Raw genomic sequence first — 20,400 nt, 5'->3', positions numbered from 1 at the left:
TTTTCAACATAAGAATTTTACTCATATAGATGATATTATAGCTAATTCATCTCTGGTGTCTGATACTATAGCTTGGTTTTGTGTTAAAAAAGTCTTGTTATAGTATTGCATACAGATTCCATTCACTTGCTGAGAACAATTCTTAGACTAATGATAATTCTCTGACCCATTTGTCTCCCTCAGAGTGACCTGAGCCGTGCAAAAGATGAAGTAGATAGGTTGCAGCAACGACTGAGTGCCTTGGCATCATTAGACTGTAAGGACATTCTTAGTCTTAAGATGGAGCTTGCATCACTTAGAGGCAAGGTAAGGGTACAGTGGTTATAGGTTTGTGTGTACCAGTGACATTTACTGAGTTAATTCAAGATGTTTAAACATGCAATAAAGATTGAAGTCATTACAACGCATCCAATTTTGTTTATCCTACATATTTAGGATAACTTATAGTACTGTACGTAATAGCTGCAAGTGTTTGTGTGGATATTTGCATTGTCTTCATGGAGTAGGTAGAAATTGTTATTAAATGGATATTCAGTATTAAGTAATTACTGTCAGGACAGAGGCCAAGAGAACTCCAGGTATATTAATATTTGTTCAGTTGGTAAAATAAAAAATTGATCAGCAATAACTAAATTTCATTACTGAATATGGGAGAGATTTGTGTAAGCTCTTCTTTTTACATATATTTGCTCTTTGTGCCTGCTAGATATGGAATTTCATTTTCCTAATTTTTTGGATAATTTATTTTATTTAACAGGTGAGAGAAGATGGAGCATCATATCTAACTTATATATCAGAATTGTCGTCAAGGCTTTTGGATGTTCTGTTGCAAGTAAGTTCAGTATATTTTGATACCTTGTATGTAGAAGTGATTAGTAGTGGTGTGAATTTTTTCTTTAAAGAAGCAAGTTAAGTGGCTGAAAAATTGTCAAGTTGATTTTTAAAATAAAAGACAATGATAGAAGCAAGCGTGTAGAAAAAGAAGTTTGTTCATGAAACTTACCTGTCAGATATATATATAGCTGTATTTTCTGAAGTCCGACAGAAATTCAAAAACTTCCGGCACACACAGTGGTCGGCCAGGTGGTTAGTACCCATTCCCACCGCTGGGAGGCGGGTATCAGGAACCATTCCCATTTTCTATTCATAATTTTTCTGTCGCCGGTGCTGGAAACACCTGTTTTCAGTACCTCCGTCTTAGGATTTTGGAAACTTCATTGCCGCTAAATATCCTAATTGTCTTTTGATTTATTGACTTGGATTTGTGGCTAGGCATACGCTATCTTAAATCGTTTTGAATATGATTCATTTTTGTATATCTGAATCTAGTTAGGCTAGTTTCAGAGGGTGTTGTCTGCTAAGATAGGGTGTGGCTACTGAAAGCTTCGGTAGTTCCGCACTCGATATGCACGAGGGCTATGTGTCTTGCTTCTTTGTTGAGATTTGTCATGTCAGGAGTGTGAGACTTTGTCTAATTCTGTAAGGAAGACGTATGATTCGTATGTACGCAATTAATCAGTAAACAAAGTCAGGGTAGGCTAACCTACCTGTAGACTTTATTTTGCCTAACCCTGTAGTATGGCCTACGGGCTATAAATATGTCTCGTGAGGTAATGCCCTTTACGTTATAGATTCCATCTGTATCTTGGAATCTAAGGTGCTCGCTCTCCTATCATTGTGGTGAAGAGTGCTACTTCTGTAGTTGTTACTCCTAACCCTGTAATGTTGCCTTCGGGCCCTAAACAGTTTCTGTAGAGGGTATTGACCTTTCTCTGATACTCTATCGATTCGTAACTTAGAATCGAAAGTGCTGGCTTTGGAGAGCAAAAGTGAAGTGGCTAAGTGCAGTGACAGTGCCCCTTGTGTAGTGGAGGGTGCGTCAGATCGGCCTTATTTCGCCTCTAGGCCGGGACCTCTGCTTGACTCCCAGGAACAGGGAGAGAGTATGTCGAAAGCCGAAGGAGGGTTACGAGGAACTCCCACCGATCTGACGTGCCTTCGGCAGACCTGAAGTTACTCCCAGGCTGCCAAAGTGCGTGCACGAATCCTGAAGGATGGCTTCTCGTCCTCCGAAGCGTCCTCCCTGCGCAGGGTTTGGAGCTTTCGGAAGGACTCGCGCCCTCTAAATAGAAGCTTTATAGAAGAGGACGTTTCACGTCCTCTCTCTCTCTCTCGTCAGGCGCGTTGCAGTGAGAAGTAAGAAGGCGAACGTCGCCTGAACTCGTGTACGTCTTTCCACCGAGAAAAGGGAAAGCAAGTCATATTAGCAGAACGCTTTTGAGCGAGGACGTCCTAGCTTTGTTGCTGTGAGAATAAGAAGGCGTTCCCTCGCCCCGCGTATTCTCACACGATCAACCCTTCACCTGAGACTGCTTCGTGCAGTCGGTTTTCTCTCCGAGATGTCTAATGCTCTTCCCTGAAGGCAGTTTCGCTTGCATTGACGCCTGTCAGGAGCGTGACGCTTTTCTGCACGCTTCTTTTGACGCTCGGCTTGGACGGGACGTTCGGATGGACGCCAGGCGCGCGCGGGTGCACGCCAAGCGCGCGCGGGTGCACGCCAAGCGCGCACCAGTAGACGCCAAGGCCGAGCGCACGCCAGTGGATACCAAGCGCGCGCGGCGCGCGCCAGTGGACGCCGAGAGTGCTCGCTGCTCGCCAGTGGACGCCGAGCGTGCTCGCTGCTAGCCAGTGGACGCCGAGCGCGCGCGCCAGCGCACGCCAGGTGTGTCGCCTGGCTGAACGTTTCTGTTGAAGTCTTCAAGCTGATTTGGGCCTAAAGATTTTTTACCTAACTTCGGTGATCCCTTCTACATCGCCTGCGAAGAATGTGAAGTAAGCAGTGCTTCGGAGGCAAGCTTAATAATGAAAAGGCAACTTCTTCGTTTTCCGAAAACCCTAGCAAGACCACGGGTTTCGTGAATTATAGAGGTCTCTGTCAGTTAATATTGCTTTTCGTAAAGTCCAGGATTGGATGGAGTTATGGAAAGCTCAAGGAAAGATCTCTTTTGCTCTACCGCAGTCAAGACTTTGCGGTAAGGCAGCTATGGGTTATGTAAAGCTCGACGTCCTGCACGTCAGGACTCTCGGCAACGTTCAGTAGGATTCTTGCAAAGGCACTCATCAAAAGGACGCTCTTCAGGAAAGCGCAAGACAGGACTTCCTTTGCCATACTGCCAATAAATTTTAAGCTTTAGCAGGCATTAGTTGTGATACGGGAGAGGAAGCTGGTTGGAGAGTTTCTTCCTCTTCCCAGGATAATTTTGCAAGCTTTTTAGCCCATCTGAAAGGGCTTTTCAGATGATAGATTTTGTTAGTTCCTAGTCGGGACTACGCTGCCGAATTGAACATTGTCGTTCTACCTGTCGTAAGCCGTCTCTTAACAGGATTCTTGCCCCTTCCTCGTTTGAGACGGGAATCGAAAATGAAATGCTCGACTTCCTGGATTACGTTTTGTCAATTCAGTGAATTTCCCCCATTGACAATATACTATCGTTTTGTCAAGTAAGTGGGTATCCCCTCATTGACAAAATATCTCTTTGTCCCGTAAATGGGTTAGTTCTCATTGACAAACTTCTCATTAACTTTATATTGCGTAAGCGGATAAGCTCTTATTGACAAGATTCGGAAGAGCTCTCATTCATCATTCGCAGACTCGTACAAGAAATAGACTTGTAGACTACGTCAATGAACGCTTATGTCCAATAACATAAGAAGCTTGAGCTGTCCGCTTCAATTCTCTTGAGTTTTGTTCATGAAACTTGCCTGTCAGATATGTATGTAGCTGTATTTCCGAATTCAGCTATAGTATATATGTCTGCCAGGTAAGTATGAAAAAACTTTATTGTAATATAATATCATATTTTGCCTTGCGTTATTTTACTACTGGTTGGTTCAAGTCATATACGCTTGCTGTAGTTACCTCTTCGGATGGCAACCGAGAGGTCTATTTGTCTATTATTTTAAAGGACATTTAATCGTTACTCCCTGCAGCCTTCCAGGAGTTTCCGATTTATCTTTTACCGTTGTATGGTAGTGTTATGACGACACAAACGCATCTATATATTTAGCGTTTTCTGTTTCGCTTAAATATACCAGCTTGAGAGTCTCTTTATGCAAAAAATTACGGACCTATTTCTTCGTAGAATAGGGTAGCTGGCAACCCAGGCATAAAGTTAAGAGACGACGATCGTAAGCTGCTGCTGTCACTGTCCTCTCCTCCAGTCCAAACGAGCCAGTACCAGCTCGTTCGCTGTCATGCGCGGTAGGTTACGTCTCTCTCTCCTGCGGGATTGACTGACTAACCGTATCTCTGTGCTGGCAGTTACGTCTCTCTCTCTCCTGCGGGATTGACTGACTAACTGTATCTCTGCCCTACAATCACGGACTTTAGCCTAAGATTGAGGGGATTTCTTACATGAATGAATAAACATTGCATTCGTTTTGCCTTACTATGTTCTCAGAGATATCTCTTACTCCTTTCGGTGCTCGTTACCGCACGGTATAGGACTACGAGTCTACCGCAACATTGCACTATTATATGCTCTCCTGCTTAGGCAAAGCGCAGCCTTTTTAGGGAAGTAAACATACTGTGTGAGGGAATGGATGAGCTTGCTGGGGACCATTTCCTTCCTAAAGAAGTTTGTTTCCCTGAATAGACTGCAATTCAGACCTCTACAGTTTTTACCTACCGGGAAACTGAAATTTTATTAAAGATCTAGGAATGATTCTGAACATCTCTCGGTGTGTTAAGTATCACTTGAGGTGATAGAAAGGTGCCGGACATCTGGAGAGGGTTTCAGATGTCCTGGAAAATAATCTGATAGAAGTGGAAATAATTCAGTCGTCCCTCCAGTCCTGGAAACGAGTTTTTGGAACCAGTGGTCCATATCAACTCTGATCTTCCACAGCTCTCTCATATCTTAGGAAGTATCTTCTCTCGGTCCCTGTTCGGGTTTATGAGAAAGAGCCTATTATAACAACAGGCGTAGAATGTAACGATCCTCTAGAGGTTCGTTACAGGATTGCAAAAGTCCGTACGAATCGTCTCGATCGACGGTAGCAACTACTGACTTCCGAGTGGAATCTTTCTTTAGAAGTATGTTGAGAGTTATGGAGACTTTAGGGACGTCCTTTCATACATCTCTTCGCTATGATATTGAACGGGGATGGATGTGTAGTCTCTTTTCCCCTTTTTCAAACGCTTAGGAAATGTAATAAGATGATTTATACCATCACAGGGAGCGACAATGACGCTAATTGCCCCATGTTGGCCTTCAAGATCCTAGATTCACAGAGGTCACGTCCTTCCAAGGACCTTTTCCGAGAGAGTCGGTCTACTTTAACACGAAAGGTACCTATAACCTCTCCGCTCTGAGTCTGACTACGTTCAGACTATCGAGATGTTGACAGCATAAGATTGCCGTCTTCCCTTTCCGTTTGAAGAATGGGATAAGCTGGCAGTCACAACTATTAAAGAATACGCAAATATGTTGTTGACGGCCTTTGGGCTCAGAGATTTGCTTCTGTCAAACAACAAAGCCCTTCACGATCTTTGAGTTCTGTGGAATCTCGAAACTCGCTCACCATCTACTTTTTGTCTCACCTGTTTTCTCGGAGTCAGACACTCGTGCGAGATCAGGAGACACATAGTAGCCCTGAGTTTCTTGTTGACGAAGTCGGTTGCGTTTATACACCCCCGATGATCGTTTAACATGAGACCAGGTTGGACTGTCAGGCATTCGTCCTTCGGGACTGAATCGCCTTTTTGCTCCTCGCTCCTTTCTCCTGGCACCAGAAGCTCGAGTCAGGAGTGGCTCAGGAGTTGATTCGCTAACGACGTTGGGTTGTGTTCATACACCCCCCAAGGTTTGCTTAGCTTGAATCGCCCAGGCAGTCCAGACACTCATCCTTCAGCGAAGAATAGTGCCTTATGGTCTTCAGGGTACAGCCTTGCTGTCCTTGATTCGTCTGACTGGTCAACTGGTCGGTCACCTGACTTTAGTACAGACTGACTGACTGTGCATGTCCAGATCGAAGCTTTCAATATGGAACTTAGACATAGTCTGAAGTTCTTGATGTCAAAGCATTCGAACATCTCCTACCTGTTCACTTCTTGCACGTGATCAGGAAGGCCTTTTTCTAACCACCCTAGATACGACAAAGAGGGTTAGTGAGGTTATCAGCCATCGTCAGAAGTTTTGGCATTAGAGAACACAAGCCTTCCGTTGTGGCCTAAGAATGGAAACCCGTCTTGTTCTTGGGCCAGGAGCTTGGAATCAAGGATGGCACAAGTTATTGGGCAGGAGCCAGAGAGAGTCCTGTGCCCTGTCAGGTCTCTCAAATTTTATCTACATAAAACTCAAGAAAGTCGAAGTCGTACGGACAATCTGCAGTGTTCCGAAAAGACCAGACTTGCCCATATCGAAGAACACCCTGGCTTTATTGTTAAGGAGTTCTTTCAAAAAAGCTCCTTCATTGTGTTTGCACAAAGATTTGAAATCTTTTGATTTGAATGCTCACGAGGTGAGGGCGCGGCCTCGGAAGCATTTCAACAGAGCATGGCACTCAGCAACATCCTGAGTACCATGTTTTAGCGAAGCAACTCTGTGTTCAATTCACACTCCCTGCGAGATGTGAAGATGGCATATGAGATCTGCTGCTCGCTAGGGCCATACGTGTCTGCAGACACAATCTTGGGGGCAAGTAGTACCACTCATCCTATCCTGTAGAAAATGGTTAGGAAGAGCTCTTAATTTAGTAGTTGAGTCGCCGACAACGGTGACTTCTTAACTCTTAAGCCTTAGTTAACACACCTTAACTTTGGCTAGGTTGGTCAGGTGGTGATATATATTTTTATATATATATTTATTTTACTTCTTAGCCCTCATGGTATGGTCAATATGGTCTAGTCACGTCGTGGTCTCGCCCCTGTTGACAGATCATCTGGAGTGCACCAGCTATATAGGTCTCTACCTCGCTGGCAACTCTAGTAGCACAAGCAGACTTACGTGGCAATAACCACGAAGCCAGCAATGCTAACAGGTGGAACCAAGATGTAAATCATCTGCATGCATTTGTTTCCCAAAATCCTTCTATTCTGTCCCTTCCCACCTCCAACGGTGGGATTCAGCTATATATATATCTGACAGGTAAGTTTCATGAACAAAATGATATTGTTATGATACAATAAAGTTTGTTCATACTTACCTGGCAGATATATATAATTAAGTACCCACCCACCTCCCCTCAGGGGACAGTGGAAATAAAAATTATGAATAGAAAATGGGAATGGTTCCTGATACCCGCCTCCCAGCGGCGGGAATGGGTACTAACCACCTGGCCGACCACTGTGTGTGCCGGAAGTTTTTGAATTTCTGTCGGACTTCAGAAAATACAGCTATATATATATCTGCCAGGTAAGTATGAACAAACTTTATTGTATCATAACAATATCATTTTCGATGAGGTCCTAATACAGGTGGCCCTCGGTTAGCAGAAGGGGTTCTGTTCCTGGCCGCCGACGCTAAGTGATTTTCGACGCTAAGCGATTTTAATGCTTACGGCCGCCACACACCTTTCAAAATTCTAGACCAGTCAAATGGCGCCTTAATCCCGCGATGGTGCAATACGTAAAATTATATTTATGCTGTATAGATCTAGAGAATTTACTGTACAGTACATTATAGTATTATAAATACTGTAAAATGAAAAAAGCCTAGCTTTAATCCTTTGGGTGTCTAGAGTATGTAAAGATATTATAAGGTGTTATACAGTGTACAGGTAGCTGTAGTGTTCAAGTTACAATAATTCGTCTTACGATAATCCGATTTTATGAGAGACCAAATTACAATAGCCTAACTTTATCCCATCTTGTAGTTACATAGTTCAAAAACAGCAAAAGAGAATGATGAAAGCATGGTTTTAATGTTATACTCGTTGCATAAACCTGTACAGCCATGAACAACCGAACGTGAAAAGACTTTTTTTTTTTTTTTCTTTTTTTTTTCTTTTTAAGTACAGCTGACTCAAATAAAGTCTAAATTTATTTATTTATTTATTTATTTATTTTTTTTTTTTTTTTTTTTTTTTTTTTTTTTTTTTTTTTTTTTTTTTTTTTTTTTTTTTGTTTTTTTTTTTTTTTTTTTTTTTTTTTTTTTTGTTTTTTTTTTTTTTTTTTTTTCTCAGGATTGATCCCTGAGACCAGCCCGAGAAGAGTCTACTTGAGGACTCAGAGGTCTGGAAAAAACTAACACCTATTAATCAATAACAGCTTGAATTGGATAACATCCGTTTGGCTTGTATTTCAATCATCATACTATAGTACACTATTACTGTAGTTGTTATTAATGACGTTATGTAGAATAGAATTGACATATCTTAATGTAATAACTTTATTCGCTATAGATCAAAGATCAATATAGCTCAAAGATCAATCTGGAAATATACTGCTAGATTTAAACCTAGTTATAACTGAAGCTGAGAAAACTGTTCAATTTGCTAATGACTATTATCGTGCATCGGCAACAAGGATAAAACTCCAGTAAACGTATGTGCCATCAAACACAACCGTAGATAAAATTGAGATAAAATAATTTTAATCAAAACTACAAACTACTGGGTTTGAAAGAACAAATTTTACTGTTGGTTTCACGCCTATATAAGATCCATAACGTAATGTTTGTATTATGATATAAAGGAAATTTGCGAACAGAATCACAAAACTTTTTCATGCAATAAACATGCCGCCAACGTAATCTGTTAAAAAAAAAAAAAAAAAAAAAGTTCACAATCACAACGAGACATATTCAATTCATATTTCCACCTAAAAACATGTTATTTAAGGAAAAATAACCTTGTCTAATATAAGTCAAGTAACCAGATATTCATTTATGCCTACTAGAAACAAGAAAATTTGCTCAGAATTGCGTTAAATATGACGAAACAAACTCGTATTTGCCATCAGCTGATTTGAAACCAAAACATTGGCCGCTTCGTGGAATACTAGCTTAGATTTGCTGTAGTATTTTATAATAAAAATATGAGAATACATACAATATTATTGGATACAGTGAAGTAATGTATAACTTTTTGAAGGATTTATGGAAAAGATGCATAATTAATAAAATAACACCATGCATTTCTCAGAACAGTGGCGGACAAGAATGAACATGAAAAACATCCTCTGACAACGTGGAGGGTAGTTACAAAAGCTGCCTTAACTTGTATCATATTTATGTACAAAAATAAAAATACCCTATACGTAGTATATTTTCATACACATTTTAAACATAAGAGCATGAACATTTATAAAATCGACACATCGATCGCTAAATTTGCACTCTCTTTAACTCTATATTTTCAAAAGAGCGGCAGGGCAGCTGCTTACAAGAATGAACATGAAAAAACATTGTATTTGATAACGTGAAGGGCAGTTTCAAAAGCTGCCTTTTTATCATATTTCTGCGCAGAATTAAAAATACCCTATACATAATACATTTGTATACACATTTTAAACATTAAAGCATGAACATTTATAAAATCGACACATCGAATGCTAAAATTGCACTTTTTTTAACTCGATATTTTCAGAAGAGCGGCAAGTGGCTTACAAGATGAACATGAAAAAACATCATATTTGATAACGTGAAGGGCAGTTTCAAAAGCTGCCTTTGTATCATATTTATGTGCAGAAATAAAAATACCTATACGAAATACATTTTCATACACATTTTGAACATAAAAGCATGCACATTTATAAATCAACACATCCATACCTAAATTTGCACTCATTTAACTCAATAATTTTGGCATAGAAAAGCATCAGAGGCATATATTTTACCCTAATACCTATGTAATAACTCTCAATACAATTTTTTAAATATCATTTGCATAACCTTTATGGGCTGAACAGTATTTCTACAAATGTATGTACTCGTTAGACATAACGGCGCCAGCGGCGCTGTTGACCGAAAATTTTGCTGTAAAAATACCTTAAAATGTCTTATTTTTTTAATTAATATTTTTGATGACAGCCGTAAAACCGATTTGCCGTTGAGCGATTGCGCCGTTAACCGCGGGCCGCCTGTATTTCATATTATTTGCCTGTTTATTATCAAGCTGCTAATCTCATGTGTATTAAAAGAATTATCTGCATATCCAATTATCAAGTGTGCATCGTTTCATAATTTTTAGAGCATTGTAGTTATTTCTTTATTTTTCGTTTGGGTGTTACTGTAATATTTTCTTTGGGTAGAATTTTTGTGAAAAATTACTGATGAAACTTTAGTATTTTGAACTTTATTTAAGTTTGGTATATTTAGATATTCCCATGAATCAGTAGCTGTCAGATGAAAATTGTTCCTTGGTAACACTGGAGCATGATGGCCATAAGCTAGGAGTTTTAATTAGATTTGCACATTCCATATGCACTATAAAGTTGATGTTCACTGAGATAGATTCTATCATGCCAGTAATGTTTCTTTTGTGGTAGATTCTGTCATGCCAGTATTGTTCCTTTTCTGATTGTGTCTGAGACAGTTGACCCCACATTTACACATGGCCTGGAACCCTGTAATGTCTGAACCTAACTTATTGTCAGTGATCCCTCCTTGGTCTGTCCACTTCTTTTCTTTCTGCAGTGCATGCTGCTGCTTCTGTCCATTGCAGCCTTGCAATGTTGTAAGTTTTGGGATCATTGATATTTTGTTATATGTTGGGGTTCATGGCTTTGCCACCTTATCAGAAACAATACTGTTCTGGGTGATTAGTTGGAGTTAGGCTTGTGTCCATCCACAGCCGTGTCTTAAAAGGCTGTTATTGATATCTCCTGAACATGAGGTTACAGTGTGTTTGTTATCTCCATGTCACCCTTGTGTAAGGTTTATAAGATGTAAACCTCTCTTGCTAAGGTATAGCACTGAATCACATGAACAAAAAAGAAAATGAAAACCAATATGCCGAGGCATAAGATGGACCTGATATGTGTAAAAAAACTGGCTTCTTTGTGAGAAAAGGGCAGTGCACATTTTGCGAGAAGTTGATTAGAAAGAGAACTGAAGCATTGCAGCATCATCTAAGGGGGATTCCAGGTCAGGCTCTGCCTACCTCTCTCCCCATTGGTTATCATCTCCTGTTGCTACCAAAACCTTGTGCTATTATTAACCAGACTCCTGCGAAGCATTGAGGAAATCTTAAATAAAGACCTCAGGTTTGTTAGTTATGAAAGATACAATTGATTAAAGATTTGTCATTTGAAAATTAGATATGTGTACTATATATTTCTTCCTTTTGTTGATGTGAAATTTTTAGGCATAACAGCCTTTTTATGATTTTCAGAAAATTTGTGTTAGTTGAATTATTTTTGTTAATGCATTCTTTACTAGAAATATATATTTGATTTTCATCATCCAGAATTCATAAGGAAGATATAGTGACCCAAGCTCTTACCTTATGTCAGTAGTAAGATTATCATTCTAATTTGAAGTATGCTCTCAGTTTAATAAGAACTAGTCATATGGATCATTTGAGCCAACTCTGCCTAATATAGCAAAATTCTTGGCCATTTAGATATGTAAAGGAGTTGTTGTGGCAGATGACTGAAGTTTAGTGATCATAGGAAAACACTTCCTAGCGAATATAACCCTCTTAGGAAGCTCCCTAGTGTGTCCCTTTGGTATCCAACTGTAATGCTTGTTTGCCTTTTATTTTTATCAATTTTCTTTGGTGCACACCTGTTCAACTTAAAGGGGGTCTAACTACTTTGGAGTAAAATTAATCACAAAAAATGTTACAAATTACAGGTTGAAACTTCATATATAAATACTACAAGCTGTTGTTGTTTTTTATGAATTTAAATGTCCTGAGTTACAACATCATATAGTCATGATGTCATAATGTTATATTTACTATTTTCATTAAATCAGCTTCAGTATTTAGTCAATGTAAATTAATATTTTTTTGTGAATAGTTCAAAAGTGTCTAAATTCTTCATCATAAAAAGTTTAACTCAGTTATCTAAATGCTATACAGTGCGGCAGTATTATTATGGAAGCCCGAATGACATCATTAGATATATTCAGTTACAGCGCATTTGTGGTAATTTTCTTTTTATATTTGGAAATATCTGAATGTAACCATTCGGTTCCTAACAATAATGTTTTCAAGTTTCAGTAAAACAGAGTACATTTTTTATTTTTTATAAATATTTGACTATGCAAAACTAATATTTAAGATATAAGCCTGTAAAGTTTGAAAGGACTCCATGGGGCTGTTGATGCAGCAAATTGTGGAGTAGTATACTCTCTCTCTCTCTCTCTGTTTCTGAGAGCAACTGAAGTCACATCTGTTATTAGTCCTAAAGGGGCATTGACTTAACATTTTTCAGGGACATATTTTTAGTAATGTAGCCCTTTTTCAGGGACATATTTTTGGTAATGTAGCCAGAGCAAGGCGCTCTCTCTCTCTCTCTCTCTCTCTCTCTCTCTCTCTCTCTCTCTCTCTCTCTCTCTCTCTCTCTCTCTCTCTCTCTCTCTCTCTCTCTCTCTCTCTCTCTCTCTACCAACCAACCAACCGACTGACCTCTGTGCAACTCACATATTGCAATTATCTCAGGTAACTAAATCAGACTTGTGAATTACAAAAATACATTTATTTAAGAACAAAAGGACTAAATTAATCAAATTCTCAAAGAACAAAATGGTTGACTGAACAAGTCAAATTCTCAGAGAACAAATAAGATAGAAATCTGAAACTTTAGTTTCTAAACACAACCCAAAGAAAAACTCCAAACAATGCACCACTGTTATAATTCAAACAGGAAACCCAAATAACCCTGGGGATTGGACCAAACACATCTACCCCTTTCTTTATAATAACTAAATATCAGTCAAAAAATATGTAACTAGAAAGTCATAAAACTGACTATAGTTAACACCAGTCCATTAGGGGAAACTCCAGACTTCCTGCTTTTCCAGGTTACCGGACCTGCCAGAACCGTGTGGAGAAAAAAGAAAAAAAGGAATCCCACATAAATAAATTGGATATAAACCAAAATTACATAAATCAAATAGTCATATGGAAAAGGACATCTCTGGAATAAAGGTTTAAAATACAAAAAGACAAACCCCACACTCAGGCTTAAAAGTACGATCACACATTCCAGCTATAAGCACACACTAAAAACAATCAAGGCATAGGGGCTGCTTCTAAATGCCCAGGATCTTACTCTCCCATTATGTAGGGGAACAGCTTATATGTACACAAGCACAATTTTTCTCACAAGACACTCCCCTTGATATGACATCACTGATTCGCCGCAAGTTCATTACACAGGAACAGATGTGTGACGTCATATACAACTCATTTTCTCACCCATAAAAATCTACCCAAAACCAGATCCAAAAAGCATATTTACTTCCGCTCATGAACGGACACAAACCATGGCCTGTCTTTGCTGAGGCAGCAACTTTTGACATCGCGCCATTCAAAACTGATGTGTGTATATTTCCAGAGCTCGCTTTGTCTCCGTGGGAGCTAACACTGAATCTATCATTTTAAAGAATGTCATTGCTCATCACTTTTGCCTGTCAACCATAGGTCAACAAAAAAGAGCAATTTAAATATATAATACATCTACTAGAACATATGTACTGCTTGTGTTCCTAGTTATCATCGTAACCAAAGTTGCCAAAAAAGCTGATTTGTTCATGCAACTTACCTGTCAGATATATATATAGCTGATAATTTCCGACGACCGACAGAATTTAAAACTTACGACACACGCAGTGGGAGTCAGGTGGTTAGTACCCATTCCCGCCGCTGGGAGGCGGGTATCAGGAACCATTCCCATTTTCTATTCATAATTTTTCTGTCGCCGGTGTTGTGAACATCTGTTTACAGCACCTCCGTCTGGATTTGGAAACTTTTTGCTACTTGAGTATCCCTTTTGGTTCTTTTTTGGATTAATTGACTTGGATCGGTGGCTAGGCACACGTTATTAGTGGATTGATTTGATTTTGGTTTGGACTTCTCTTGGATAATATGTCAGGGTCTAGTACAGCTAGCGCTAGATTTTGCTCTAGGACTGATTGTAGAGGTAGGCTACTGAAAGCTTCAGTAGACCCACATACGGTATGTAAGAGTTGCAGGGAGCATGAATGTGTGTATGAAAGCCGTTGCAAGGAGTGCGAAAGATTAACAGATTCTGAGTGGAAGGCGTATGATACCTATCTTAGGAAACTTGAAAAGGATAGGTTAAGGAGGTCTTCCTCCAGGAGTGTTTCAGGTGTGCAAGAAATTAATGTTTCTCCTGTTAACCCTCCTTCTGTTAATGCTCCTAACCCTGTAGTGTTGCCTCCGGGCCCTGAAGCAGTGTCAGTAGAGAGTAATACTTTGTCCTTAATTTTGGAGTCGATTCGTAATTTAGAATCGAAAGTGTTGGCTCTTGAGAGCAAAAGTGATGTGCAGAAGTGCAGTGATACCCCTTGTGTAGTGGAGGGTGCGTCAGATCGGCCTCGTTTCGCCTCTAGGCCTGGACCTCTGCTTGACTCCCAGGACCTGGGGAGGGAGCATGTCGAAAGCCGAAGGAGGGTTACAAGGAACCCCCACCGATCTGGCGTGCCTTCGGCAGTTACTGATGAAAATCCCCAGACTGCCAGGGAGTGTGCACGGGCAAACGTCTCCTCAAGGAGTGTTTTTCGTCATCGGAGGCTTCATCCCCACGTAAAGGGTGGAGTTCTCACGGTGCTTCCCGTCCGCTGAAAAGGACGGCGCGTGATATTGACGCTTCACGTCCTAGTTCTCCGAATTTGCGATCTTCTCCTGACAGTGCGTTCGCTGCATTTCCGCCGCAGAAAAGGCGTAGAGAGTCTTCGGACTTGGATTCGGTTAGTTCGTGCGAGCGATACAGTCGCTCTAGAGCTCGGGAGGAGGCCGTACCTGGGAGGAGGAGGGAGGCGTCCCCTCGCCGCTCTCCTGCTCACAGGATCAGTCCCTCCCCGGAGCAGGAAGATTCGCCAACCAAGAGGATGATTCAGTCACTGCAGCAGCAACTTCAGGACGCTCTTGCTTCTAGAGAGTCTCTTCCGCGTCGTAGAAAGGATGAGAAGCTTCCTGTGAAGAAGTCAAGACCTGCTCTTTCTCCTCGCTCGCCTCTCTCTTCGTTCGAGTCTCCCTCTAGAGTTCGTTCTGCTCCCCAGCAGCTCTCTAGAGGAGGTGAGAAGTTCGTTTCTCGCTCTCAGGATGAGATATCTCCCGCTCGCAAGTCTTCGAATGTTCGCAAGCGAGTGGTGGACGCTGAGCGCGCTTCTGTGCAAGTGGAGCGCGCTTCCGTTGCCGCCAAACGCGCACCTGTTGTTGATAAACGTGCACCAGTGGGCGGCAGCCGCGCGCTGGCTGACGCTCGGCGCGCACCAGTGGAAGCCAAGCGTGCACTAGTGGACGCTCGGTGTGCGCCAGTGGACGCCAGGCGTGTTTTAGTAGATGTCGAGCGCGCACCTGTCGGCGCCAAACGTGTGGATTCGGACGCCAAGCGCGCGCTGGTGGACACCAGTTCCTCACCAACGCAAGTTCAGGTGGATGAACGAACCCTTCCTGTTCGTCAATTTTCTTCAGAGTTTCCTCCTACTTCTCCAGTTTCTGAGGAAGGAGTTAGCGATAATTTAGTAGAAGCAGAGGAAGAGCAGCAACCAGCTCCTGTCTCATCGGACTATAAAGTTTTGATGCGTCTTCTACAGTCGGAGTTTGGAGAAACTTTTCAACCGGAAGCCCCTCGTACTCCCCCTTCTCAATTTTCTTCTTTTAAAGCATCGAAGGCATCGGGGTTCGTTAAAATGAAGAAGTCGCTTTCCACGAAGCAAGCGTTCCGGAAAGTCCATGAGTGGATGGAGAAGAGGAAAGCGTCAGGAAAGTCCTCTTTGGCTTTACCGCCATCACTCTGCGGTAAAGGAGGCATGTGGTATGAGACGGGAGAGGACGTAGTGTTAAACTACCAGCCTCTGCTCAAGGTGATTTCGGGAGCATCGTGGACGCCTCCAGAAGAGCCCTTCTGTCTTCATCAAAAGTCACTTGGACCCATAACGAGTTCGACTTCCATCTAAAAGGCCTCTTCAGGACTCTAGAGGTCTTCAACTTTCTCGACTGGTGTCTTGGAGTTTTAGATGCCAGGTCAAGGAGTTCTGATACTATTAGTCTGGGGGAGCTGTCCCGATGTACTTTCTTGTATGGACAAGGCCGTCAGGGATGGTTCTGAGGAGTTGGCTACGTACTTTAGCTCGGGGATTCTCAAGAAGAGAGCACTCTTCTGTAACTTCACGGCCAAATCCGTCTCTCCAGCGCAAAAGGCGGACTTGCTTTTCGCTCCGTTTTCAGACCATCTCTTCCCCCAGACTATGGTTAAGGACATAGCATCAAGCCTTCAGGAGAAGGCAACGCAAGATCTTCTGGCTCAGTCTTCTAGAAGGCCAGCAGCTGCTTCATCTTCTGGAGTTTCGTTTACCAAGAAACCAAAGCCCTTTCGTGCTGGATCTTCATCGAGAACAGCCTCCCGAGGAAGAGGCTCTTCCAGAGGAAAAACCCCTGCTCCGTCAAAGAGTAGGAAGTGATTTGGAAGTCCTTCAGACGCCGGTAGGAGCCAGGCTTCTTCGGTTCGCGAAAGCCTGGGAAGAGAGAGATGCCGACCCTTGGTCGCTAGATGTTGTGAGGAAAGGTTACAGGATCCCGTTCTTGAAGTCACCCCCGCTATCCTCAACACCAAAGGATTTGTCTCCCTCTTATCGAGGAGAGAAACAGAAAGTGCTTTTCGATCTGCTGGAACAAATGATCGAGAAGCAAGCGGTGGAACAGGTCTTCGACCTGGAATCTCCAGGATTTTACACCGTCTGTTGTCCTGGTTGCCGAAACATTTGGGGGGGTGGCGACCCGTCCTCGATGTCAGCAGCCTAAACCTCTTCGTTATAAAGAAGAAATTCAAGATGGAGACGCCTCAATCGGTGCTGTCAGCTTTGAGACCGGGGGATTGGATGGTCTCACTAGACCTACAAGACGCGTATTTTCACGTCCCCATCCATCCCCAATCAAGGAAATACCTGCGATTTGTCCTGAAGGGGAAGGTATTCCAATTCAGGGCACTTTGCTTCGGTCTGACCACAGCGCCGATGGTTTTCACCATTCTGATGAAGAACGTGGCAAGGCTGCTTCATCTGGAGAATATAAGGATCTCTCTCTACCTAGACGACTGGCTTATTCGAGCTTCATCGCGAGACCGGTGTCTGGAGGACCTGCACACGACCATGTCGTTAGCGAAGTCCCTGGGGCTTCTGGTAAACCTCGAAAAGTCGCATTTGACTCCTTCTCAATCTTTAGTCTATCTGGGGATTCAGATGGACTCAGTGGCTTTTCGGGCTTTTCCGTCCCAGGGGCGACAACTTCAATGCTTGGAAAAAGTGGCGACCTTTCTGGGGAAGGAAACATGCTCGGTGAGGGAATGGATGAGTTTGCTGGGGACCATTTCCTCACTGGAGAAGTTTGTTTCTCTGGGAAGGCTGCACCTCAGACCTCTTCAATTCTTCCTAGCCAACAGTTGGAAGAACAAACAAGATCTGGAGGCGATCTTGTGTTTAACGAGAGAGGTGAAGGATCACCTAAGTTGGTGGTCAGATCCACGGAAGCTCGCAGAAGGGCTCTCCCTCAAACTTCGGAACCCCGACCTAGTGTTGTTTTCCGACGCGTCGTCCACGGGTTGGGGCAGCAACACTAGGAGGGAAAGAAGTGTCGGGCACCTGGAGAGGGGAACAGGTGTCCTGGCACATCAATCTGAAAGAGCTGTCAGCGATTTACCTGGCTCTCAGGTTCTTCCAGGAAGAAGTATCCGGCAAAGTCATTCAGATCAACTCGGACAACACCACAGCACTGGCATACCTAAGAAATCAAGGGGGAACTCACTCGCCTTCTTTGTTTGCCATCGCAAAGGAACTCCTTTTATGGGCGAAAGCGCAAGAAGTCACTATCCTGACAAGGTTCGTGTCAGGAGTACAAAATGTTCGAGCGGACCTTCTCAGTCGACGAGGACAGCTTTTGCCGACAGAGTGGACCCTTCACCAAGAGGTTTGCCAGTCGCTGTGGGATCTGTGGGGCTGTCCGCAGGTGGATGTCTTCGCAACTTCCAGGACGAAAAGACTTCAGCTCTATTGCTCCCCAGTTCTGGACCCGGGAGCAGTTGCAGTAGACGCCCTACTTTGGAGTTGGTCGGGTCTAGACATATACGCTTTTCCCCCGCTCAAGATCCTCGGGGAAGTGATGAGGAAGTTCGCGGCATCGGAAGGAGCGAGGATGACACTCATCGCCCCCTTCTGGCCGGCAGCCGACTGGTTCACAGAGGTGATGTCCTTCCTGGTAGACTTTCCGAGGACTCTGCCCTTAAGGAAAGATCTACTCAGACAGCCCCACTTCGAGAGGTACCACAAAAAACCTCCCCGCTCTGAGTCTGACTGCGTTCAGACTATCAAGAAGTTGGCCAGAGCGAGGGGTTTTTCAAGACCTGTGGCGAAGGCGATTGCCACCGCAAGGAGGCCCTCCTCAATCGCTCTGTACCAATCGAAGTGGGCTGGCTTCAGATCCTGGTGCAGGAAGAAGGGCATTTCCTCCACCACAACCTCTGTGAGCCAGATAGCTGACTTCCTTCTTTATCTGAGAGAGGAAGTGAAGTTGGCTGTTCCAACTATTAAAGGCTACAGGAGCGTGCTTTCTGTAGTCTTCAGGCACAGAGGACTCGATTTGACTAATAATAAAGACATTCATGATCTCATTAGATCGTTCGAGACTAAGAAGGTCATCCAGCCTAAAGTACCCTCGTGGAACTTGGATGTGGTGCTCAAATATTTGATGTCGAGTCACTTCGAACCGCTTCATTCAGTTTCTATCAGGAATCTGACGAAGAAAACGATCTTCCTAACCGCTCTGGCGACGGCGAAGAGGGTTAGCGAAATTCAGGCCATTAGCAAGCAGATTGGGTTTTCAGACAGTAGTGCGATTTGTTCTTTAAGTCCCACGTTCTTAGCAAAGAACAAGAATCCTTCCAACCCGTGGCCTAGGACCTTTGAAATCAAAGGGTTGTCAGAAATAGTGGGAAATGAACGTGAGAGATTCCTGTGTCCTGTCAGGGCTCTAAAGTTCTATCTGCAGAGAACTAAAGCTTGCAGAGGTTCATCTGACAATTTGTGGTGTTCAGTGAGGAAACCTGATCTTCCTATGTCGAAAAACGCACTGGCGTTCTTCATCAGAAATACGATTAAAGAAGCTCATGATAAGTGCAGTGATAGTGATTTGAAGCTTCTGAAAGTGAAAGCTCACGAGGTGAGAGCTATTGCTACTTCGGTAGCGTTTCACAAAAATATGGCGCTCAAAGATATTCTGAATGCCACATTTTGGAGAAGCAATTCGGTGTTCGCTTCACACTACCTGCGGGAGGTGAAAGTGACATACGAAAATTGCTTCTCCCTCGGACCATACATTGCTGCAGACACTGTTTTGGGGGCAGGAGGTAACACTCATCCTATCCTTTAGGGATTAGGGGGGGTTTTAACTTGCGTTTTATGGTTGTGGGGTGACCGCCTGGGGCGGGTCTCCCTTCCATTAGCTTAGTTAAGTGGGATACCTTTGGTAAACTAAGCCAGGTGGTGGTATTTTTGTCTCGTTGCCCTCATTAGTATGGTCCATGGTCTAGTCACGTCGTGGTCTCGCCCCTGTTGACAGATCATCTGGAGTGCACCAGCTTCATAGGTCTCTACCTTGCTGGCAACTCTAGTAGCACAAGCAGACTTACGTGGCAGTAATCACGAAGCCAGCTATGCTAACAGGTAAGGAACCAAGATATCAAATATCTGCATATATGTGTTTCCTAAATCCTCTTTTCTGTCTCTCCCACCACCAAAGGTGGGATTCAGCTATATATATATCTGACAGGTAAGTTGCATGAACAAAATGATATTGTAATGATACAATTAAGTTTGTTCATACTTACCTGGCAGATATATATAATTAATTACCCGCCCACCTCCCCTCAGGAGACAGTGGAAATAAAAATTATGAATAGAAAATGGGAATGGTTCCTGATACCCGCCTCCCAGCGGCGGGAATGGGTACTAACCACCTGACTCCCACTGCGTGTGTCGTAAGTTTTAAATTCTGTCGGTCGTCGGAAATTATCAGCTATATATATATCTGCCAGGTAAGTATGAACAAACTTAATTGTATCATTACAATATCATTTTTATTCCGTAATTACTTTTTTTTACTGGGTAAAGTGAGCATTATGCTTTAGTAGATAGGGATTTACTACACAGCAGGCTGGTTGCACCTTACACTCTCAGTGCCCCACAAACTGATGTACAACATTTGCTGTGTGTC

At 42.7% G+C, this 20,400-nt stretch overlaps 1 protein-coding gene across 1 annotated transcript in view; it reads left to right on the top strand.

The window, feature by feature from the left end:
- Nucleotides 1-20,400, top strand: part of LOC135221176 (rootletin-like) — a 364,024-nt gene that overhangs the window by 60,395 nt on the left and 283,229 nt on the right. The window contains exons 7-8 of the mRNA XM_064259000.1: nt 184-306; nt 758-832. Coding sequence (XP_064115070.1) covers nt 184-306; nt 758-832 — 198 coding nt within the window. The remainder of the gene's footprint in view (nt 1-183; nt 307-757; nt 833-20,400) is intronic.

The sequence above is a fragment of the Macrobrachium nipponense genome, chromosome 2 (genome assembly GCF_015104395.2).
Source record: "Macrobrachium nipponense isolate FS-2020 chromosome 2, ASM1510439v2, whole genome shotgun sequence".
Classification (NCBI taxonomy): Eukaryota; Metazoa; Arthropoda; class Malacostraca; order Decapoda; family Palaemonidae; genus Macrobrachium; species Macrobrachium nipponense.
This window is presented reverse-complemented; position numbering and strand designations above follow the sequence as displayed.